Raw genomic sequence first — 23939 nt, 5'->3', positions numbered from 1 at the left:
CTATCACTTGAAGTTTGTGACAATGTAATATTTCCTTTGTTTCCAGCGCACGGCCCAGTGTCTCCCCATGTCCAATCGGCCCCGAGAAATATGAATAAATTTGCATAATAACACTCTGACCCAATCATATAGGACGATTCTCTGGAATTATTTTGCATAATGATTGTTCCAGCCAATAAGACCCGAGGGGGCGTGGTTAATGCCCTCGTACCGGTCATTCGATTCCTTCGCTTGCTGCTTGCCACATTTCAAACTAGCATGGCGACCGCTGCCTGTGATCTTCAGTGTACCGGCAACAACAGCAGCGGCGCGGCGAAAACACACAAAGAGCAGCACAGGAAAACGAGGGACTCCAGACGGAGACAGGCTGCTTTGTTGTTCCTTAATAACATCTCCCTCGATGGACGGCCTCAGTGTCATTTTACCAATGGAAATAGCGACAGGAAAGCCGAGGAGCACCGAGTCAGGGACGTCGGAGCACCGGTTGTTCCTCCGCCGGCGGGTATCCAAGGAACAGTCGCCCAGGTGACACCCGTCGCCGCCGGCAGCGTTCAGGCTACAGCCCCGGGAACCTGTGTGGTGAGCCCTGTCCGACCTTCTTTGGTAATGTCTCCGGGAGCTGAAGCAGGTGCTGTCGGGGCCAATGAAGTATTTTGGGAGGGTGGGAGTGCAGCAGACATGTTACTCCCAGACATCCCTCTGTCACCCGTTACCCCCGGACAGCCGCCGTGCTCACGTGTCCTGTCGCCGTCCGTGTTCAGCCCAGGCCCGGCTACAAATTCTCTACCTCTGGAGTCACGTCAAAGGTGAGACATGGATGGGGATGGCTAGGGCTACTTCCTGCTGTGAACCTTGTACCAGTAGGCAGTAGCCCGCTGCTTTCTCCTCTGGGCCTTTTTCCACCGGCTACTTTTCTCTGTGTTTTGGGGAATCATCAGGTATCACCGCCCCGAGCCGAAAAACGCTGTAATATTGGGACTTGAGCGTGTTTGTGGTAGTCACCCCATGTGTGAGTTTAGGTTGACCTTGTGTACTTTCAGGTCTTTCTTATCTCTTGTATAATAAAAGGGCATTCTAGTGATATAGCCTTAGATATATCACCAAAATATCCTGTAGTATTCGTTTTATAACAGGCTGACTATATTTTTCGTCTTCTTGTGCATTTTTTCATTGAATTGTCTTCTCTTAAATCCTGGTTTCTTGTGTTGCAAGGGTCGTGAATGTGTATCACTTGCTGTTTTCAAAATAAAAGACGTAGCCTCATGTCAAACGTAGAATTTGACAGTATGTTTTAGCCACAGGTAGACTAGAGAAATGGTTAATAATCCATGTCCCTCTTGCGTTAGGATGCTTGGATTTGACCTTGTAATTTGGCTTTAATTCCAAATTTCTGATGGGAAGGGATTTATGTTGTACAGCCAGTTAGTCACAGGATGGGTCCAGAGCAAAGCCCAAGCCCAATATCCTTTGTCTGGTTGGCGGTTATGCCAATATTAATGAGGCCGCCTCTCTGTTTCTCTTGATCTCAGATCAAGGAATGTCTCTGGTTCCCCCGGGCCTAAGGTGGCTAAGAAAGTCCACTTCATTAAGAGCATGAAGCAGTATGACACCAGAGGATGCAGGTGAGTCTCATGACCCCTTTACATGCTGAGTGAGCTGATGAATTCTACTTTTAGATTCTTATCATCTTTTGTATCAGACAAATCTAAAAACGAAGGCTGTTTTCCTTCGGACTTTGATGTAGTCCTGTAATTCCCAAGTAGTGTTATATTCCTCCCGCTAATATTGTTATAAGCTGCTTAACTCAGACACTGCTTAGAGACTTAGTTTGGCTTGTAGAGGAATAACAGTAGTACAGCTGCTGAGCGGTGATTGCAACAGTGAATTTAATCACCCCTGGAAATTTCTCAAAAGCCAAAATGAGGTGCAGTGTAGAAACATAACACCGCTTTGCACCAACAGTGAAGTAACCCTGCAAAACAAGACCAAAATATCACACTGTTTGCTGTCCATCTGTTATTACTGATTTAATCTGTTACAAACAAGAGTACAGCAGTGTATTTGTTGGGTTTTTATTTGAAGGATAAAATAGTACTCTCTTTGTAAACATTATGGAAATAGGTGTCATTAGCTTTACATTTTACCCCATTTTAATGAATCCCACAAGCTAAATCATGACTTTCATTTTTAGACTCCCATTCTTTCATTCCTCCTCAGCTTTACTACCATTTCTCCATTTAAGACAAGTGTATATTCATAGTCACATGCATACTGATGTGCCATATGTTTTTCTGGACTCAGTGTAAGTGATATTGTTTTTGCTGATGTGTTGCAGTCCTAAATTAACCCACTTTTCTGACTTTCACTTTCTATTTAAAGTTATTGCATACATGTGGTAGTTAGAGTTAGTGAGAAAAAGTGAACTCCAAGGAAACATTCTTACCTAATCTGAGCAGCCTCATGTTTCACTGGGCTAAGTTATATGACTAAGTAAGTTTATGCTGGCAGGAGATTTCTGTGTTGTAATAGTGTCCTCCTTGAAAGATTTGATATCTCTCCCTCAAGGTCTGTGCAGGCTTTACTGCTGAGAGTCCACCGCAGAGACTGCTGACTGTATGTTATTGATCGGTGTTTTGTGAAAGGGACAGAACTGACCCCCACCCCCCTGGTGTTTGTAGAGTTTTCTTTGTCTGTGCTAGAGGCTGTGCTGATGGATTTGTTTGTCCTTGTTTGCATCAGCAGAGCAGAGTTTTATTGAATGTGTACTACATTTCCTGTTGCTTCTCTCTAGTCTTCTCTGATACCACTGCCCTGCTTCAAGCTCAGATTGTTGTTGACATCTCAGTAGCATGGCTGCTCACTGGCCAACTGTCCTGGTGATGCAGATTAATATAGAAGCGACTCTGTGGCCTGTGTCGTCTTCCCCCTACCTCCACAGCACCAGTACTGATGTGTCCCGTGTGTAGCAGTGACTGTAGTTGTTGTTTGTAGACTGACACACCATCTGTTTTGTCTGCCTGTACTTGCTGTGTCCTGCAGGATCATGCTGATTTGTGCCAAGCGGTCGCTATACGCTGCTTTCTCAGTGCTGCCCTATGGAGAGAGTTGTCACCTCAGGTACAGAGCACCGTCCTGACTAGAGAGCCTCCCGTCCCTGCTTTTATGTTTCATCCTCCTCCTCCTTGTGTGCTCCATAGCATTCTCAGGAAAGGGAGCTGTGTACATTGTGGCACATGCTGAAAATGACATACATGTGACTTTTTGTGCAGTGATCCTAAACTGGAGGCTCAGAGACAGAGGCTGTCCTCTGTGGTTGCTGCCGACCTGCTCCCTTCACTGGAGGGCGTAGAGCTGGGTGCTTATGGAAAGGTGAGTGTTTATTGCGTATATGTCCTTGGTATGTGGGTGTCTGATGTATGCAGCTCTTAATAGAAAAAATACACATGCACTGGTTTACACTCACTTACTCTTGCTACAGTGGGATACAGAAGGTCTTGATGAGAAATTTGTTTGTGACTAGCTTGTTTTTGCTTCCCAGACCGTTTCCTACGCTCAGTTCCTTTACCCGACCAATGCCTTGGTGAGGCAGAAGAGCAGCGGCATGCCGGAGAGCTGCACAGCACAGACCCCTCAGTTGCGTTACCGTGGCAACGGGCAGAGAAACTTCACCCCAGCTCGTCTGAGCAACACTGTGGCACAGGACCCATGTACGGCCTCTCTATACACTCATAAACAGAACACACACACTCTTTGTTGCTGACTTTGTCCAGCGCTCTGACCTTGGATATCACACTTATGTAACACAAGAGCTCTTTCACTCTTTGTCTGACAGGTACAGAGGACTTGGCAGAGTATGATCCTAACCTCCTCAGTGACCCGCAGTGGCCCTGTGGGAGACACAAGAGGGTTCTTATATTTGCGTCATATGTGGTAAGCTTTTGTTCTTGTGATGGTGTCACATGGTGGCTGAAGTTTAGCAGCAGAGAAAATCAGAGTCAGTTTAAAACTGACTTGCTGTTTGTTTGTGAGGTCAGTGCAGTAAACTTGAGTTGAGTGTGAATTTGCAGTTCCTACCGAGAACTGATTTTGAATTGATTTTAAGAATCAGTTCAGACAATTTTCAAGTTAAACCATATCAAAGTGTTTTAGTATCAGAGGCTTCCAGTGTGATTGTTGGATTCAGTTCACTGATTTGAGTCAGAACAGTGTTTCCTCTATTTGTTTAGCAGTGCTGCATCATTTAGAGCCCCAGTTCACTGTTTACAGCCTCCAAGAGGTTTATAGGCTCACAGTTTACAACAAACAAAACAGGATGATGCCCCTTGACTTGAACCCTGATAGCAGGCAAGAAAAAAATCCCAAAAATCCAAATATGATAGGGAAAAAGTTAAGAAATCTTAAAAATCTAGAATTACAGCCCAAAGCACCACCGCTGCACAGGACAGAGAAACCACTGGGCAGAGAAAATCCACTCATTTGGACTGACTCCCCTTCACTGACAGAGGCTAAAATACAATGCGCCTCTGCTTTTTCACATGGTTTGTTTTTCGTCAGTAGATATCGTCACAAGACTCTAACAGAAGTATCATTGTGTATGAAATGTGTCATATCGAAACAACTTTGATGCAAAACTATAAAGCTTTATTGCAGATATAACTGATAATGAGGAAGGCGGCGTACACCAGATAATGTCATGTTGGTATGCTGGGTTGTTTCTTTAATGTCCCTGCAGACAACAGTCATTGAGTACGTGAAACCATCTGACCTGAAGAAGGATATGAATGAGACGTTCAAGGAGAAGTTTCCCCACATCAATCTGACACTCAGCAAGATAAGAAGGTATACATACTTCACATTCCTCCGTGTTTCTCCCATTTTCTTCCTAGAGCCTTTCTTGTTGCTACTTGCTCATTTTATGCATTCATATGTGCAAAGGATGGTGGTTTTGAATGTGTTTTGAAGCATGTCTCACAGTGCAGGCCATGTTCTCAATCAAGTAAAAGTTAGCAGTAAATGTGACTTCTCCCCCTCCTTCCTGGCCCCCAGCCTGAAGAGAGAGATGCGAGCAGTGAGCGAGGAGTGTGCCCTACAGCCAGTCACCATAGCGATGGCTTTTGTTTACTTTGAGAAGCTGGTGCTGCAGGGTCGTCTCAACAAGCAGAACAGGAAGCTGGTGGCTGCAGCTTGTGTGCTGCTGGCAGCAAAGATCAGCAGTGATCTGCGGAAGCCAGAAGTCAGACAGCTTATTGACGTGAGTGAAGTTTCCACAACAACAAATCTGCAGTGCGTGTTTGCCCAGCAGACTGAATTTTTGCAGCTTATAGAGAGTGCAAACAGAAATTAAATGGAGCGTGTCGACTCACCCCACCCCTCCTCATAGAAAAAAGTAACATAAGATGTTATCAATTAGATTATATTTCCTTAAGGTCTCAAATAATTGAGTTCTCAAAATTTTGTTTTCAAATATCCTGTTACTCAGGATGAAAGCAGTGTTATTCATAATCTTTTTTGCAATTAAATTTACTTCAATTAAAAACTGATGTGAACTGATCTAGTTAAACTGAATGCATTTAAAGAATAAGTCTTCATGACACTGCATCCTGATCAGCTGGCAAATCGGCAGCAAATTCTGTAATGCAAATGAGGTAAACCTGCTGAGCGGAGGCTTTCCTGATCAAATGCAGCAAACTGGCCTGACTGGAAGGATTTCATTCATTTCGTTTCAAAGAGGAGAGCCAATCAGGACCAAATCCAGTTGTTGAATGTTCACTGGAGTTTTTGTGAAACTAACTGCACAAAAACAATTGATTCAAAATCATTTTTTATCAATAGTTTATCAATGAAAATGGGTGTGTAAATATGCGAAAATTAAAGATCTTTAAAGAGGAGACTTAACTGTTTAACATGAGCCTGCATTAAACAGTGTTAGTAGTCACAACAATGTCAATTAAATGACAATTGAACATCAGGCCATATTGCTCTGCCTGCTTGAGCAGAAATTACAATTTCATTTACAAATGTCCAGATATCATGATGTTAACACCAAAATAAGAGCCATAAGGCCCACTGGAACTGATCCTACAGTGAACCTGGGTCTCATGAGTAAAAACATCACACACATCCCCAGCATTTACAACACATCTCTACAGGAAACACTGCATGGGCGGCATACAGTGCTCATTGCTTTTCTGCTCCTAGAAAGTAGAATCTCTCAGGAAACAACAATAACCCACTTCATCAGTTTTATATCTGGATCTTTTCACATGCTTGTACATTTTAGAGTCTTTATACTTCCAATAATCTCCTCTCTGTTTCCTCTCCTTGGCGGAGCAGAAGCTGGAGGAGCGTTTCCGAATCAACAGGCGGGAGCTGATTCCCCTGGAGTTCCCAGTGCTGGTTGCCTTGGAGATGGGACTCTACCTCCCTGAGAGCAAGGTCATGCCTCACTACCGCAGACTGGTGCAGCAGGGTTAGACTGGACATGCTGACGGCTGCCCGTGCGCTGCTTTCATTGATAAAGTCAGTATTACACTGTAGTCTGTGGTGAGTCAATCTGCAAACTGGGAAGTGGAACTGGGACTCCGAATCTGAACCAGCTAGTTGGTGGCCTTTACCTTCACGTGGTGGATTGACCCGTTTCCTCTGCACACTGTGGTGTACATTGTTTCAAACAAGTAACTGCTACATATATGAGCATGGTATAATTTATTTTCTTTCAACTGTGAATGGGCTCACCTATATGAAGATTAACTGTAATAACTGTCACTTGTTTGCAGAGGTTTTCGACTTGATGGCATGTGTGTTTCTGTGTGTCTTTCTAAGTGTTTGTATGTGTGGCGTTCTGGTGTCAATCCAGTCATGAACTCTATGTTAGAGATGTTGAAATAGCACGTTAATGGTGCTTTTATTTTGGTTTATCCTGACTCTTTTTTTAAAATAGTCCTCTCTGTGTATAGTATTCTTAACTTAAACTCTATTTAAATGATGTGTTGGAAAACACACAATGTTTAAATGTATGCTGTGCTGTGATATTGCTCAATTATGATGTAACTGTGTTTGTGTCTGTGAAAATCACTCACCTGCACTTTTATTATTACTATACAGTCTGTATAGTACTCGTCACCAGTAGTCTTTGAAAATCTTGATTGTTTTTTTAGACACCTTTTAAACACACTGTGAACACGATGCGTTTTTATCGTTTAGATGGAGATGACATAGACTTTTGGAAAGAAAACATGATTTTGTCCGCTTGTTATTGGAGCTTTTGGCTGTTTTCTGTTTGCCAGGAAGTTCCAGGGGGAGAAAGTGACCTTTAAGTTGTTGTACAACTCATTTGACAAGTACAGAGAGATTTGTATGGCTTTTTATAATCCAGCCACATTAATATATTTATTTTCTTCTTCCTGAATAAAAAGAAAGCTAGGGATGTACAAATCAAACTGTTAGGTCCGTGCGACCGTTTGCTTTGTCATAAATGTTGGTTGCAACACACTGTGCTGAAATACAACTGCTCTGGTGTCACCAGCTGGACAACAGAGGTATGGAGGCCGATTAAACAAACTGACCTTCTTTTGATATTACATGTCAGTACCCAGGGATATTTTTTTTTCTCATGCTTTACAATGCACTGGGGCTTATTCCTCACTTTGCTAATTATCACAATTTCAGTTCTCAGGAATTTTATTTTTCCATTACTTTTGACCGACTCATAAGATCTGACCAAAAGAAGATTAAATGTTGTTGGCAAACATCTTGGGTGGGTTTTCCAAAATTGTCAGAGGTAATTCCATTGTAATTCAGTGGAGCTAAACTGATTGTTGTGCCTAGACATCCTAACACTCTTAAGAGGTGAATGGATGTACAGAGGGAGTGGGTGAAAGTTGCTTGTTTGTGTACCAAAAGCAATTCTCTGGACTGAAGTATTTATGGCGTGGCTGACTCTTCAAGGTTTAGATGCCATAAGACACAAGTTTGAACAAAGTGCCTGAAACTATGGCTGCAGTGAAATGGTTCACCATCTTATCACCATGATATTTCGTGTTGACTTTTCTTGGTTTTGCTGCTGTAGAGATCTTTAAACATTGAGGTTGCGCATACAGATAATCGCAAACACTTCCCAGACAGTTCTTGTAGTTGTAGTCATTTTTGTGATTCAAATTATCATGTCTGTCAGCGGTTGTGTTACCTGTATTACCAGATACAGCCAAATGGACCTCACAGAAGAAGCCTATGTAGTTTTAACTTGCATAATGTGCAGAAAATGTTGTATGGTTGGTGTCAATTTTTGTAAATATTGTCTGTTTTCATACTGTAAAATGAGAATGTTTTTCAAATATATTTTCTGACTCTGAAAACTCCAAACAGTCTGAGTCATTTTTTTTTTTTTTTAAAGTCAATCAATAGTGTACTACTGCATATGAAGCGGTTTACCACATAAAGTCTGCAGAGAGTAAAGTGATCGTGGCTTGAATAGCAAGACTGGAAAATAAATATACAGCAGACCACTGTGATTGTGAGCACTTTACTGTTCCCTTGTATTTTCTGTGGATAGGAGGGGCTAGTAGTTGACATGCAGGTAGAGTACATGTTGATTCAGTTCAGTCTAAGAAGCTCCATGACACTGTCTGCATACATTAACACTGTGGGAGGATGAACACAGAACTATCGACCGAGTGTCTTAGTCACATAATGTATAAGTACAAATCAGTTGTCCTATTTGGAGCAGAGAACCTGTATTAACCATAATTTTTATCCTCAAAATAAAATAGTTAAATAAAAAAAAAAAAAAACAGCAGGAGCAGCTAAATAAATACACCGAGCGATAACGTTAATTTTCTTGCAACAGTTGTTAGTCCAAACTCATGTCCTCGTCATCGTCTTTCTTGTCTTTGGAGTCTCCATCCTGGTCTGACTTGTTCTCTGTCTCCATGGCTTTGGCAAAAGCCTCAACATCTGTGCCGAAAGAAAATTCCAGAAAGAACAAACAAACAAACAAAAAAATCAATTTGCTTTATCTCTGCAGTTCACAGCAATCGATAAGACTTGCAGACTTCACACGGCTAAACAGAAGTTTTCAAATCTAAGCCTTGCATTCAGTCTTGTCAGTTCAGGCTTGTCTTTGTGCTACGTTTGGTCTAATGAAAGCAGAGATCCTGAACTCTGCAAAAACTCAGAGAAGGAATGCCGTTCTTTGCGTTGAATGAACTTCCTAACCGTGAAAGCCGCAGTTGCACTGTCTCTCCTGTAACATTCACGTGGGCGAGACACTGACCTCCTTTGTTCGCAGCATCGACGGCTTCTGCAGGCAGGCCAAACTGGTTCATTAGAGGCCCTAACTGCCCCGACGCCAGGGCGCTGCTGAACATGCTCATTGCCTGCATGGAAACAGACACAAAAAGATTACAGAAAAGATTACAGCTAGGGCAGTGAGGTTCAAAGCGGGCTCCAGGGACTCCCAGGGGTCCTTGAGGGGTTTTCAGGTGGTCCTCAGCAAAATTAGAAACAGATTAATTTCACTGTAATTTAATTTACTAGAAACTGTAATGGTGCCAAAAATGTCTGAGTGCTTATTTTAAACAGTATAATTTAATCTCACCATGTAAATCTATCTGTCAGTGTTCAAGTGCAAACCAAAATATCAAAATCACATCATATGGGGATCTGCAGCTTAATCAAAGTTGAGCTAGGGGTCTGTGAAATAAAATGTTTGACAAACCCTGAATTGTTGGAATATGACGTTTAAAGCTGAACTTTCCAGTGATATTAAATCAAAATCCAATGGAGAGTGACAGGAAAGCACAGAGGGTGTATTAAGCTCTCTACCTGCTGAAACTGCGGTGAGCTGAGAGTGTTGTGCAGCTCCTCTGTGCTCTGAGGCAGGGATTCTCCAGAGGGAAGATAAGGCATCAGCCTCTGCTGCACCTCGGCGTTGGCCAGGATAGGAGCCATGATCTCAGGCGTCAGGACGCTGGCAAGGTCAACTGCAGGAAACAAATCCCCGCCAGACAGCTCAAGTCACCAGACAGAAATACACTTTTCTCAGCTTAGCATGCCTCTGTTTGATCTGGTTAGTCTGAAAAAAGCATTTGACTGGCAAAAAAAAGTAATCAATGCATTACGTAACTGCAAGTGGGAACTTCTCCCTGTGCTCATTGTTTTATTTATTTATTTATTTATTGTCCACTTTTCTCTACCAGGCCTCAGACCTGCTTCTGTAGCTGCAGGGATTCCTACAGTATATATTTCATTGCAGGGTGCAGTCACGACACTATAAGGCATTTTATAAGCACAACAAGGTTTATAGCTGTGCAGAAATATCAGACCAGCTGATTATCAATTTTTTTTGCAATACTGTATTCATTATCTGCACTAAGGTATATTTTAAGCTCTTTTTATACATTTTCAGTCAGTTCAGGAGAGAAATGCAATGTACCGTGTAGAGCTGGGCCATAAATCAGTTAATTCAAAGTTATGTTTTAAGCTGATACACAAAACTGAGCGGTCTGTCAAACAAGCCCAAATTCACTAATCTACACCAAATGTACACGCCTAGAAGCATGTGCGAATCACCAGTCACATGATCATGCCTGCAAAGTTTCCCAAGGAAACCAAAGAAAACCTATCTTAAAACTGTGAAATGTTAAAAAAAAATGAAAAAAAAAAAAAATCCAGATTTTATTTTCTGCCCATATAACCCAGCCCTAGAGTATTGTGATATAAATCATACTGCAACCCATGTAGCATGATACATATTATACCGCAAGGTCCTTGCCAATTTCCATTTTAGCAGGTTCAGATTTTATCTTAACATATAATTAGGGTAAACATTTCTGAATTAGATTACGTTGGCAGAGTGATAAGAGCTCTGATGAAGCAGCAGGATGAACAGTTGCTGCTAATGCTGAAGCTGACAGATCTGCAGTGCTCGCAGGGGTCGTTTGAGCATCCATGATAACCAAAATTATACTGAACCTGTACTTTGTTGCACAGCACTGCAGAGACCACTGCATTTGGAACATCCATTATTAGGTGCGTCATTTGCTGTAATTACACTAATCAGGACTAATTACACAATTTCCCCTCGGTGATCATTAAGGAGTCGTCTCCTCTCATTTCTGTGCTGCTCAGTCCGGGCCCGAGAGCTCGGCTGCGCCCGCTCTCCTCACCTCCCTGCCCGCTTGCAGGCACGTTCATGGTGGCCAGGATGCTCTGCAGGTCGCTCAGCTGGATGGGCTGCGTGGGGCTTGCCGCCCCCGCTGCCAGGGAGGAGACGGCGGGGGTGGAGGGGGTGGTGGCTGTGGGCGAGGCTGCTGAGGTGGCAGAGGGGGTGATGGGTGTGGTCGGCACCTGGGAGGAACCGAGGCGGCTGGCGGCGGAGGTGGAGGTAGGGGTGACCGCTGTGGATGGACTGAGGAGAGAAAGGAGAAACAAGGACTGTTTATCCAAGTTCACCAGCCTTCACTTTCAGATATTAAAGAAAAAATCCACCCTTTTATACCCTGACACTGTTATATATCATCCTCCTGCAGCGCTCAGAACATTCCAGGAGAGACTAGTGTGATTTCATATTTTACTGCGCCCACTTTCTCACAGCCTACCTCATCTATTTCTTGATAGATAGTGATTTCCTACACATCCAAAAAAGCCTTTTGAGAATCCCCTGAGAGGAGGCCTCAAGTTGTGATGCAGCAGTTGCATAAAACAGCAATAACACCGGCAAAAGAACAAGTTTTCCGGAGAAAAAGTGAATCATATCTCTTACTCAAAATCTGCGGTGAGTGGAGACATTGGCTTTTGTTTGTTTTATGTCCTCAAAGATGGATTTCTGTCTGTATGATTGTTGAACATCGGTTGTAAACGTTCAATCTAGAGAAAACTCCTAACTGAGGGCTCAGAGGGAGTGACACCAAAATCTTATACATTTGACTAGTTATCTGTGGTAATAATAAAACTACACAACCAAACAAAGCTGCCCCAACAGAACAAGGGTGGAAAAAATGTTCTGTTTGTTTGATCATTTTTAAATCACCATGTTGACCCTAAATCGATACTTTGTCCAGATTTTAGGTCTATTTTTATTTTATACAAGGTGGAAAAAAACTCCACTTGGAATGCAGATGGTGGTGTGACGTGTTCAAACAAACATTTACTTCCCGGTGTGTGGTGTAGCACTGTGGGAACCAAGCCTGTCATCACAGGAACTGAAGAACATGACAGTGGAGATTCATGCTGCCTGGAAGAGCTTTGGCTTTAATAATTTAAAAGGTAAAACTGAGATAAGACATGAATGTGAGCGAGACCGCAGAAAAGTCAAGTACTGTGGTAATGCAACCGTTATGTGAGTCCATGCTGCCCATATTTGGTTAACATTAACGGAAGTGATGGATACAGTGGTTCTGAAGTACTGCTAGTGAGTCTCTCCTGGTACCTTGTGGAGGAGTTGCTGGCTGCTGGGGCGCCGCTGCCCAGCAAACTGGCCAGGCCGGGTCCAGTCAAAGCCCCAAGCCCACCTGTAAAAAAAAAAAAAAAACAGGCATATTATTCTCCTGACTGGATCACAATCTGAGTCAAAATTACAAAAAGCATTGACTGAGACATTCCTCTCTTTGGAGAACGAGTTAGATCAGTGTGTTCTTGAGCTGTCAGCTGCGCAACAAATTACTGCCACTAAGTGCCATGCCTGCTGTCCGTTAGTCCGCTCATTAGTGAGGCAGGTTCTTACCGAGACCTCCAAGTCCAGTTGGTCCGATCAGCTGCATGAGCTGGTTGTGGCTCATGTTACCCAGCAGGCTCTGCAGACCGCCCTCCCCTTTGAATGAAAACAGAAAATCTGTGACCCCCAGCAGGTTTGAAGATGTTTTTAATTATATGTTTGATCGCAGGCTTGTGATTATGGGATGTGAGGGTGCCTTACCGCCCAGAGCAGACAGATCGTGCCCCCCGCTGCCTCCGCTGCCCAGAGCTCCAGGCATCGGCGGGTTGTTCAGATACTCATTCACCTTGCGGCAATATTCCTCGTCCTTATCAGTCTTGGGCTCCTGGTATCATGAAATCAAAGAAAAGAGTCAGGCTACATCTAACTCACCATCAGCTAAACTTATTTTCCAGGTCAAGGGTTTCTTTGTTGTATTTTTTTCCCAATAAAGATGCAAACAATTCATTTGCCATTCCCTTTATTTAGAATATTCAAAAGTCTTTGCAATCTAAAATTTGGTTAGGATTTAATATGCTGCTATCTGTGGTGAAGACTCTCCTGCATGTACGTTTCCTCTGCTCAAACAGTGCTACCTGCTGGGTGAATTTCCCTCTGCAGGAAGCATAGAAAATAGGTCACAAGTCTGCTTGTTTTTGGTGCAAACTTGTTTAATTTCCCCCAACGCTTCTCCCCCCAACAGAGTTTGAAAAAGATTGATAATATGTCAATATATTTTACAAGTTTACTACTGACAGCCAAGGTCTTGCTAGTACATTTACAGATACATTTCTGCTTCTTTTTATATCAACCGATAATCAAAGGGATACCAAGCATGATTATACAATATCACACATTCAGCTTGATACCTGCATCCAGAAGAAGAGTCTTTTGGATCCGGCTTTGAACTTCAACACATACACACGCCCAGTGGTGCACTGGTTGACTCGCTTGAACTCACAGTCATCAGGGAAGATGATCAGGTCCTAAATCAGGGCATGATGAGGGTTAAGATTAACACATGAAGACAGGTGAGCCAACATCTGCAGGAGGATGGTGGAGGACAGAGAGAGAGAGGAGAGCAACACCCGGAAAACCAGCAGAGACACAGGGTCACTTACGTCGTCCACGTTTCCAGTCGTGCGGTCCTTCCAGCAGAAATGGATGAGGGAGTCGTCAGTCTGCTGGATGTACACCTGGCCCTTGCGCTTGTCAGGGGTCACCGTACTGCCCTTCATCGTCATCTTCCCGGCCCGAAACTCCACCAGGTATTTGCTGGAGGAGCCGCGGGAGCCAGACACCAGACTGGGGAACAGTGCTCCAGAGGCCATGATGAGGATGGTGATGGTGATGAGGACTGGCTTCTGTGACAGAGCAGAGAAAGGCATCAGTGCACATCTGAATTCTGTTTCTATCCATCTAACCCATGTCTGCCACCTGAGAACACATGACCCCCGCTTGAAATGTAGAAAACCTGTGGTCAGACATCAGAAATGAGGTTTCTCCTATTGTACCACTCCTCTGTTTCTCATTATTTATGACAAATCAGTTACACGTGAACCACTTTTACATTCATTTTGTTTAGATTTAAGTCTTAGATTCATTACCACTTTAAATCTTATTTGCACATTTTGTTGTCCTATTTATTATGGCTCCGTAGGGCAAATAATGCTATCCTGACCAGCAGTCAACACATACATACAGACACACACGCATGCCACACACAATCTGAAAACGGAGCTGAAATGGAAATTCAGATTCAGACTAAAGGAACAGACATCCCAGTGCTCCCATAATAAAGCCGCTACTGGGACAGATGAGCCCCACAGAGGCACCGGGCAGCCCGTCCAGCTCTGATGACTGTGCATCCTGCAGCTCTCGGCCGTGTCCAGCTCCCTGCCCACGGCCCAGACCTCAGCTGACACACACAGCGGCCCAACACGCATCTGCTCTCCATGTTACCACCTCGACACGCATCAAAAACATAACATTGTACTTACATTTCTCTCTGAAATCTCACTCAGCAGCCGGACGCTAAGAGGCAGCGAACAAGACGGTCGTGATTGGCTGAGCGCCGCCGCTGCCTCTCTGTGATTGGCCAGCGTGTGTGTCAATCCGCAGGCCTTTAAACCTGACGTGCATGTTCGGTAGAGAGGGCAGCACACAGCCTATTTACTTCAATATGCAGACCTACGTGTTTTAATGACACAACACATTTTCCTGACCTACGCACATCCTGAAATATTAAATATTTAGAGTTATAGATTAAACAGAAGAGAACTAATGTTTATACATCTGCAGATATTAAATGTTTATGACTCCAAAGTTGAAGGATAACATACAGAGATAACATGTATAGCTTTAAATGAACTAAAACGCCAAGTAACTGTGTTCAGTATTAATATGTTAACATAGGCTACTGGGAAAACAAACTGATCATACCATGACACAAACAAACAAACAAGGCTAGTAATTTTAATAGTCCATAATTTATTTCTTAAATACTCTTTTGTATGCATATGGCCTATACAATACAATGGCAGGAGGTATGCTTTCTGTACTACAGTATGTTGCTAAAGGTGTAGTTGTGTAAATTGTGGTGCTCTGTATTAGTATTGGGGGGAAAAAACATGAACAGGAAGAGGAGAAAAAGCAAGGAACACAGGATGTAAACATTTCCAAATGAATGGCAGACATTGACAAAAGGGACTTGAACCTGTGAGCGGCTGCAGTCGTCTCATCTCAAAGTGCATTGAATTCATTCAGTACGTTGAGGGGAGCTCGGGAACATGGGCAACATATATCACTGTACAGTATGTGCATGGGACTGGAGGTGTACAGATGTGCAGTTTTATGCAAAAATTAGTGCTTGGAAACCAAAAAAACAAAGGAGCATCTCTACCCTATAACAACCATACTGTATGTAAGCATGATATTATTAGCACAAAACTAGAACATTCATTTCAACAGGTATCTTAAGCACACATTGGATACAAGCTAAAAGGATCAGAGTGTTTCTTTTTTCACATTTCGGGAGGGAAGACTGAATGGAGATGGCTGTTTGCATAGGTTTGTGACATTGAAAAGGTGTCCTGTTTCATTTGCTGCCAATCAGCTTTGTTTGGAGCAGGACCCGGAACTGGAAACTGAGCAGATCTGAGGCCTCCGTCACGGGAGGGTCATTAACAAGTCAAACTGTGCCACGGTCAGAGCAACTGTGTCGTCCACATCCACAGACAAATGGGTGATATCAAGAGTCAATATGAAAGTCTGACAGAGGTTTCTCTGTGTGTCCCATTGTCACCTGGTGAGCCAAACCAATCTGCTCTGCCTTCTGTCATCCCTTTACTTAGCAATTTAAATGAATCATTTACAGTATTTTGTTCAGTGCAGACCACCGGTTTATGGCTTTAAGGTGTGTAAATAATCGTCTTGGTGACCATGCATGCACCAACGTATTATGCACATTATCTATATGTTACAGCTGTCAACAACATAATTTACCAACAATATTTCTGTTTACTGTGCAAGTAAACATTGTTATAAGCAGCTTTCATTTCTAGTTCTCTAGTCACAGAAAATAATCACACTTGTGATGTTTAAGTGATGGTTTAGTGCTAACTAAAATAGACATCTAATATTCAAAGAGATTATATAAAAGTAGCAGATGTGTGTAAGTAACCCCTGATATTTGAATGTACCTTGACAGAAGTGTGTGGTACATCTAGATGTACGACTGTGATTGAGTACCTCAACTCAAACGGCCAACGTATTATTGAGAAGTCAAAGCTTTATATTCCACAGCGGCGCGGCCACCGCTCCAGAGATCACATTGCTGAATTTTTTACAAAATAACTTGGATAGAACAGGCAACATCTGTGAGGCGAGTAACATGGGGACCATTGATGTCAGAGTCGTGATGGCTGATGTGTCATCAACAAGTAAAAATCATCCTCAATGTTACTTCACTTGTGAACTAACTTTCACGCTCAATTGCAGATAAATAATTTCCGTCTGATACATTATTGACATTTTGATATCAGTTTTTCGTATCTAATGATGAAACCGTACCGGTGAGTGTCTGGACATCACAAAGACCCAGATCTTAGACGCTGAGACAAAATAAATCCAATCAGGGCGGAGCTGCAGATTGAGCTTGACACTCAGCACCTCGTTTGTCAATAAATGTTGGGACAGTCAGTGTAACTCCTGTCAAAGTATCCACCTGTGTAGAGCCAATCCTCAGCCCCCGTATGAGGGTTTGTTCCCAACTGAAACCACCTGAACAGACATAAAACCAAGAGAGGATTTTAATTACAAGGAGCAAAAAACATATAATGTGAGAGATATGCACAGTCCTGTCAGGATGTTGTGAGAACTGAAATCTGAAATGCCTGACTTTGCACCACCAGGGGGAAAAACCGCTGATTACAACCTTATTAAAAATGATTTGTGAAAACCTCAGTCTGTATCATAATCATTTAAAAATACATATATTGGTTTTATGAGGCAGAACTCCAGAAACTGGGAGGTGCTCAAGTTTACAAGGTACTGAAAAGTAGGAATGACACCAGATTACAGGGGTTTTTTTTAGAAAACACACCTGGTCGACCACTCCTCTTCATCCTTGGAGCGCTCCTTTCGTGCAGCCCTCTGTTTCTCCTCTAGCCGCTCTTTCTCTGTACTCGCCGTGTCTACAAAACACAAGAAAGCTTTAAAAAATTATACAAGGGTGACGGTGAAGCAGTCGTGTCTGGAGGGAACTGTTATATCCTTCCTGTGTTTGACAAATAACATTCCTGTGTGTGAGTGTGTTTTCAGGAGGGCTGTGAATCAGCGAGGACCGCACAATACAACATGCCTCATCATACATGAGTCAGAATATGATCACAATGCATTGCGGTACTCCACTGAAAACGTATTAATAAATAAATAAATAAAATACAAACTATTTCGTAACACACAACACATATGATGAATCAAGTAACAAACTAAATGCCAAATTCCCATTCAAGCTAATTAAAACAGAAGCACAATGCATTGACTAAACACAGTGCACTTCAATGCAGATGTCACAAAATCATATGAAAATGAACTTTATGAACAATACATATCAATGCAAATGGCTGGAGAAACAATACAGTATCGCAAAAAATAGCATCGCAATACTCAGATCTGTCTTTTTGTTTTTGTTGCACAGACAGATTGATAATTTGTTAATAACCCGGTGGCGTTACCTATGTCTCCGTTCTCCATAGCTTTGATGTCAGGCCGCAGCCGGCAGTCTGTCGGTGCCAGTAGCCTCTCCATGCCGGGCTCCAGCTCATTTAGTGTCATGGCGAAGCTGGTGAAGTTATACATCTGTGCACAAGAATTACAGCAGGTAAGTGAAAATGATTATTCTAAAACAGACACATACATATGGTCCATTTCAGTCATCCGAGTAAACTCAGATGACTTCAGTACACATGTGAACACTAACTTCAATCCTCTGAAATGAGTTGAGAGTCGTTCTTGAGTGGTGGCTTTATTTGCACATTGTGAAAACTGTGCGTCTCCAGGTCATTTTTGTTTCTTTTTTCATCCTTGAGTCCATTTAGCTTGATTCCTTTTACCCTGTTTGTGTGGTATCTATTACAGAGTTAAACCCATGAGTGATTTGTGGCATTTCTGTGAAGAAATTAGTTAAAATGTGACATTTTGCCTTGAAGAGCTAACTGGTTTTCTGTCTCTATCTACCAGCGTCTTTTCAAACTATTGTCTAAGGAACCACATTTTCTCACGACCTAAAACTCAACTTATGGTGGTGTTATGTTAGATAACAAACTTTACCCTGTTTTTAGGGCCCCTTTGTACCTTGTTATATCTGAGTGCCGCCTTGTCTGTCTGCGTGTGTGTGTGTGTGTGTGTGTGTGTGTGTGTGTGTGTGTGTGTGTGTGTGTTTTACCTGTGCTGAGTGAGCAGGTCGCGGTGTGATCCTCCACAGTAAGGCACTTCCTGGTATCACAGTCACAGTCTCTTGAACTTCTGGCATCTCATCTGCCTCCTCGCTTTCGGTGCTATGTTCCTACACCAAACACACACACATACACACACACACACACACACACACACACAAACACATCCACCCACATATATGGTTATTATCAGACATGAACAAACATGCTTAAGTTTACAGTACGCACATATGCATACATATGATTCACAAAACTACAGCTGCCACAAATTCAACACGTCTCTCTCAAGCAACGATGCATGTCATTGCAAGACATTATGGATTAGTGCTGGCAATGATCTAATCATCCACTACACTTGGAACATAACTGGAACTAGACAACAGCAGTAGCACACTACAGATACCATATCAAATACACTTTTACCTTACCTTCCACTAATGCCACTGCATGTTATCGTGAAAGAAAAAGATACCATTTAAGACAAAAATATTACAGTGATCAGTAACAGAAAGCAGAAGTTACGCTGTAAGACAGGTAAAGCTGTCAAGGACAAATGTGAGACACAAAATCCAGGTAACATTTCATCTTGGAGGAGGATCAGTGAGTCTGCTCACGATCAAGACTTTACTGAAAGCTAAATCTGCTCTAAACCTCAGCATCACTCACCTGCTTCAGCTTCTTTGACTCTCCCCCTGACTTCTTGTCAGCCTTCTTGTTGGCTTCGTAAACCTTGGGGTCCACGCTGTACATGCACTCTGTCCACTTCCCGTAGATCACACGCCGCTTCTTCTTACTAATTCAACAACAAAAATTATCAAATTAAATCTACACAGCAACATAAATTGCAAGGCACAATTGTCATTTGTCTTCAAACCATCTGATCCTGCTGTAGCTGTGCTCTCACCTCTTGTCTTGGATATGACCCTCCACTCTGTGCAGCTCTTTTCCAAACATGCCACATGGCTTGAAGTTTAGCACACACTTATCCCCCGTGCTGGCCAATCAGACGCAAAAGGAAGAGTTAATAAACACTAGCGTAAAGGTTACAAAATCTGTCCTAATGCATTTGTCATCATACCTGTGATTAACTATCTCCACAGTTCCATATTGCTCGATCCAAAGCTTTCCCAGGATGATGTTATGCACACAGCACATAGGGTTTGTCCATGTGTATGCTTCTTTATGCCTGAAAGAAATGATATGGATTTCAAGGCCACAAAAAGAGGAAACTCAAGTGCACTGATACTTTATCTACATATATGCACACATGCAGTCAGAAATACAACACACACACTAATTGCACGTGTACTTACTTCAGTAACTCCAGCGTCATGGTGCCTTTGGGCTCGGCCTCTACACTCTTGCCCCAGAACTTCAGCTTGGGGTAGATGGAGCCGTGAAACTCAAATTCCTGCTTCAGAGACTGGGCATGGAAGGCACTGATCGGGGGGTGGTGGCTCACTTGCTCTGAGATCAATCTGTAGCCCTCCTCCTCTCTAGATACGCAAAAAGCATTACAAAGTCATTCACTGATCAAATTAAGCAATTTTAATTCCATTATGTAAAACTGCCACACACAATATACCTTGTGAGTTCATATGTCTCCCCCAGTAAAGGATTAAATGGTTTTCCAGTCCTTTCCCACTGAGATGCCACAGCTGAAACAGCGAATGCAGCAACAACCTGTCACAGATACACAACAGAGAAGTGAAGTCAGACGTGGATGGATGAAATCGTCTGGGGATAAACATGTTTTCGGATAATGTTCAAGGGATTTATTTGCGAGCAATAATCAGACCGAGTTGAAATTTTGGCAAAAGCAGGAGGTGAGAGTCATCCGTCCGTTCTGTTTACCTGCATGCGCTCAATGGAGTCAGACAAACTGCAGGCTTTGTGGATGAGGTGCGTGTGCTCCATGTACTCCGAGATTCTCTGGAGAAAGCTCAGCGGCTCGTTAAACACCACCGGCATCGCTATTTTGGACAGCTCCTGTGAAGTCAAACCACAGACGAGATAACCAGCCATGAATACGGGAGGGAGCCTTATCCCTTATTTAACAGGGCAACATGGCAGTGCTGTACAAAAGCAATGAAATATTCCAAGTTATACAGCAAATACATCATGCAGTACATTATGTTTTTTGCTTATAAAACACAGTACTCTTGTGCACTACAAATCCGGGACTCAGAGAGCTGTTTTACTTACTTATTGTATTTGCATATTTATTGAATATATATTGCTTTCAGATGCCTGCCGGGAAAAATGCCTTCTAGACCAGTTATACCCAGCTACATCAAGGAGAAAACAAACCAGTTCTGACCGATCTTCCATGTCAAGTTTCAAGTTAGCAAGTTTCTGATCAAGGATGCAGATTTTATTTTGCATGAGTAGTCACATTGCATATTAGCATTTCTAATTCTGCCAGTAGTTTGGTTAATTAGCTGCCGAGACGGGACTCACCATGCCAATGCATTTCTTCAGTATATTCCACACACTGAAGTTGTTCCTGGAGATCATTTCGGCAGGCAGAGCTTTCCTGCCACACATTAAAACCAAAGACATTCAAAAAAAATCCTTGACATGTCAACACTGGCTTCCTACAAATACAACCTCTCTGTTACTTACTGGCTCACTGCAAGTCAGAGTATATATTCAGATTTTGTGCTACCTTAAAAAAAAATCGAAATCATCATCCTGGTGTTTAAAAATGTAACTTGCAAGCACAACAGTCTCTGTGGTGGTCAAGTGTGACTGCCAGCATGGTCACACTTAGCTGCTTCCAGGTGTGAAGGTGCACACACATGAAACCCTAACACCCTTCTACACTCACCTATCGCTGTCATAATTATGTTACTTTTCACATAATTTCTCACCTGCGCTCCCACACTCCATTCTCCTGTGTCCTACTGCCACTGGTTACCTGCTTGCTGTCAAACACTAGGGCATCTTTAAAACTGACCTCACAGGAATCATCTGACTCCAGCCCTGAAAGACAAAGACAAGGCGAAGGTCAGGGATGATCAAGTGGGAGCTCTTCCCTCCCTGGTTATGAGATGATCCCTAGAGGCCGTATGAATTAGTTCAGTGAGCATCATAAGCAATTTGTTTTCCCAATTATCTGTCTCAGAATGGGGGAAATCTTCATCTCTCACCTGTCTCAGCGTCGTAGAACTCCTCCTCGCTGTTCATACTGAGCAGAAAAAGTCAATGTTACTCAGAAGTCATGTTTCCACCATCGGCCTGTCACTGCGCCCCAGGCTCACTTCAAGCATCACAGACAGCCAAACACACAACCTGCAATGCATGAACAGCTCGTTACACCATGCGGGCACCGGCAGCCTGCTGTGGAGGTTAAGCAAAACGGTGTCTACTGCATGTTATGACCGACAAAACAACAGCGCGCTGGCTAGTTACCAGTTTGTCTGTTTCCAAAAGGAGCCTTAGCTATTAGCTATCTGCCCAGCTAGCCGTTAGCACCGCAGCTACACTTGGTGAAAAACGTCAGCTGACGGCTGAGCAGTGGTGAGCTCAAGATTAGCTCAGGTTATCAACACACTGACTGACAAACACGTATAATCACAGTAGTGCGAATTAAACACATAAATATGAATATATTTGCAAAAATACCTGTGAATTGGGACCAAATTAATGCTCTAGGAACATAAACAATCGGGATTGTACTGCTTCAGAAACTGGGCGGAAGTGGGCGGTAAGGGCAACGTTACTGACAGGCCTGTCGACCAATCAAATCGCGGCCAGGAGCGCCATAGAAATATATGGCAAAGAATCGCTGTTAGTTCAGTGCTATTTTCAACCCACTTTAAACAATAGGTTACCAATGAAAAAACTGACTGAGGATCCACGCAGGACTAAACTCACAACTCTACACTCGCATGAATTTTTCTTCACAAGTATGAAATGCTCACACTTGCTCAAACACGGAAATGCTACAACAAAATCCGGTGGTTTATGAAAAACTTGCACGTTTTAACACCTGGGTTAATATAGGCCTAAAATGTAATGTAACCGACACCAACGTTAATGGAAAGCAGCTTTGCATGCTGTGACAGTGAACATCAAAGTGTGACCTCTGCAGCAAAAAGTCTAACATATCAAACAAAAACAACTAACTAATTAACTAACTAATTAACAAAATAATTGACGTTGACCAAACATATGAATGTAAGAAAGAGCCAACAAATTTTGAATGACATGTAGAAAGAGATTCAGCCAGCCGCACACTCAGTCAGTCGATTAGTAAATCAATCAGTCAATAATTACAGGCATATGCTGTTATTTTCATACCTTTTCATTGTTTGCTTACCTTTTTAATAGGACACACTGAACCATCAGAAGTTCCTCTGCTTGTTGACACTCCTACCTCTGTGTCCAATCAGACAGGAAGGGCTGAGGCCGTGTTGCTGAGACAGGTTTGGCGCGGAGTCGCTTATAATAAAACCCACAATAAATCAGCCGACTCAATTCAAGAGACGCTGGCTGAGGGCGAGGTCAGGGTCAGGACTAACGCAGTGAAAGGTGATGATTTAAGTCTTAGATTAATCAAAAGGTTATATCACTCCATTTAAGTTGGATTATGGGGCACCCGAGGCAACAAAGAACCAATCACAATAAATAATAGGCTGAGCTTGTGGAATTCGTCTTTATAATGTCTATTTGAGCTATTATAGGCTTCTACAAATAGGCATTTTACAAGTCCATGCTGAAGCTGTAGTAATTATCAACACAGCCAAGTGCAGAGACTCACAGTCACCTCTTGCATCTCCACCAAATCCAAGAGCACATAACCCGAGAGATAAAGGTGTTGAGGAGGAATTCCTATTATTTCTGGTAGGAACCCCACAGATAATTGTAATTATACAGGCCTATAGTTTCCATCGATATGAGTTGCCAAGAGCAACTTGTGTATGTGCAGAAAATATAATACATCGTGTCCTAACCAATTATCAGCATTTTGTTTTTTATTTTATTTTATTTTATTTTATTTTATCATTTAAGGCTTGACACTGGCAGATGAATGAATGGAGTTTCGGTATCCCTTATAAGGCTTAGCCAGCATCCCATAGGAGAGTCCGGGCTGTGGGCGGGACCAGCGAGCTCATGTCTGTGAAGTCACCCAGATTTAACCAGGATAACACCGGAAAATGAACTGCTTTACTATCAAAACACAAGCCTGGACTTTATTATTCTGGCAATACAAAGAGCTGTAGGGTCAAGCTGCCTTCTTGACTTTGCAGGCAGTGTGGACCTTCCACAAATGAGTGGACAAAATT

At 42.7% G+C, this 23939-nt stretch overlaps 3 protein-coding genes across 6 annotated transcripts; 1 reads left to right on the top strand and 2 right to left on the bottom strand.

The window, feature by feature from the left end:
* Positions 1-223: 223 nt before the first annotated feature.
* Positions 224-7364, top strand: cables2a (Cdk5 and Abl enzyme substrate 2a). Its single transcript, XM_030056629.1, has 9 exons — positions 224-806; positions 1530-1622; positions 3040-3117; positions 3270-3369; positions 3539-3707; positions 3833-3930; positions 4733-4839; positions 5047-5251; positions 6334-7364. The coding sequence occupies exons 1-9, from the start codon at positions 259-261 to the stop codon at positions 6472-6474; spliced, it is 1539 nt and encodes a 512-aa protein (XP_029912489.1). The 5' UTR covers positions 224-258; the 3' UTR covers positions 6475-7364.
* Positions 7365-8505: 1141 nt separating this feature from the next.
* LOC115362748 (proteasomal ubiquitin receptor ADRM1-like) lies at positions 8506-14776 on the bottom strand. 3 transcript variants are annotated; one of them, XM_030056816.1, is made up of 10 exons: positions 14692-14776; positions 13813-14055; positions 13561-13677; positions 12914-13037; positions 12722-12829; positions 12428-12509; positions 11166-11407; positions 9823-9980; positions 9272-9374; positions 8506-8952 (listed from the first exon to the last, which is right to left on the bottom strand). In XM_030056816.1, the coding sequence occupies exons 2-10, from the start codon at positions 14020-14022 to the stop codon at positions 8849-8851; spliced, it is 1248 nt and encodes a 415-aa protein (XP_029912676.1). In that variant the 5' UTR covers positions 14023-14055; positions 14692-14776; the 3' UTR covers positions 8506-8848. The 3 variants fall into 3 exon arrangements, with proteins under 3 accessions (XP_029912676.1, XP_029912674.1, XP_029912675.1); XM_030056814.1 differs by lacking the exon at positions 14692-14776 and having other exon boundaries at positions 13813-14656; XM_030056815.1 differs by lacking the exon at positions 14692-14776 and having other exon boundaries at positions 12722-12808; positions 13813-14656.
* Positions 14777-15161: 385 nt separating this feature from the next.
* On the bottom strand, positions 15162-22392 carry LOC115362169 (oxysterol-binding protein-related protein 2-like). 2 transcript variants are annotated; one of them, XM_030055998.1, is made up of 14 exons: positions 22276-22392; positions 21801-21942; positions 21522-21633; positions 21109-21184; positions 20503-20637; positions 20234-20331; positions 19962-20144; positions 19727-19834; positions 19553-19642; positions 19315-19441; positions 18639-18758; positions 17929-18052; positions 17295-17385; positions 15162-16972 (listed from the first exon to the last, which is right to left on the bottom strand). In XM_030055998.1, the coding sequence occupies exons 2-14, from the start codon at positions 21835-21837 to the stop codon at positions 16870-16872; spliced, it is 1404 nt and encodes a 467-aa protein (XP_029911858.1). In that variant the 5' UTR covers positions 21838-21942; positions 22276-22392; the 3' UTR covers positions 15162-16869. The 2 variants fall into 2 exon arrangements, with proteins under 2 accessions (XP_029911858.1, XP_029911859.1); XM_030055999.1 differs by lacking the exon at positions 22276-22392 and adding an exon at positions 22063-22154.
* Positions 22393-23939: the final 1547 nt, after the last annotated feature.

This window comes from Myripristis murdjan, chromosome 7, assembly GCF_902150065.1.
Source record: "Myripristis murdjan chromosome 7, fMyrMur1.1, whole genome shotgun sequence".
Classification (NCBI taxonomy): Eukaryota; Metazoa; Chordata; class Actinopteri; order Holocentriformes; family Holocentridae; genus Myripristis; species Myripristis murdjan.
The sequence above is the reverse complement of the archived record's forward strand: the minus strand, read 5'-3'. Positions and strand labels throughout refer to the sequence as shown.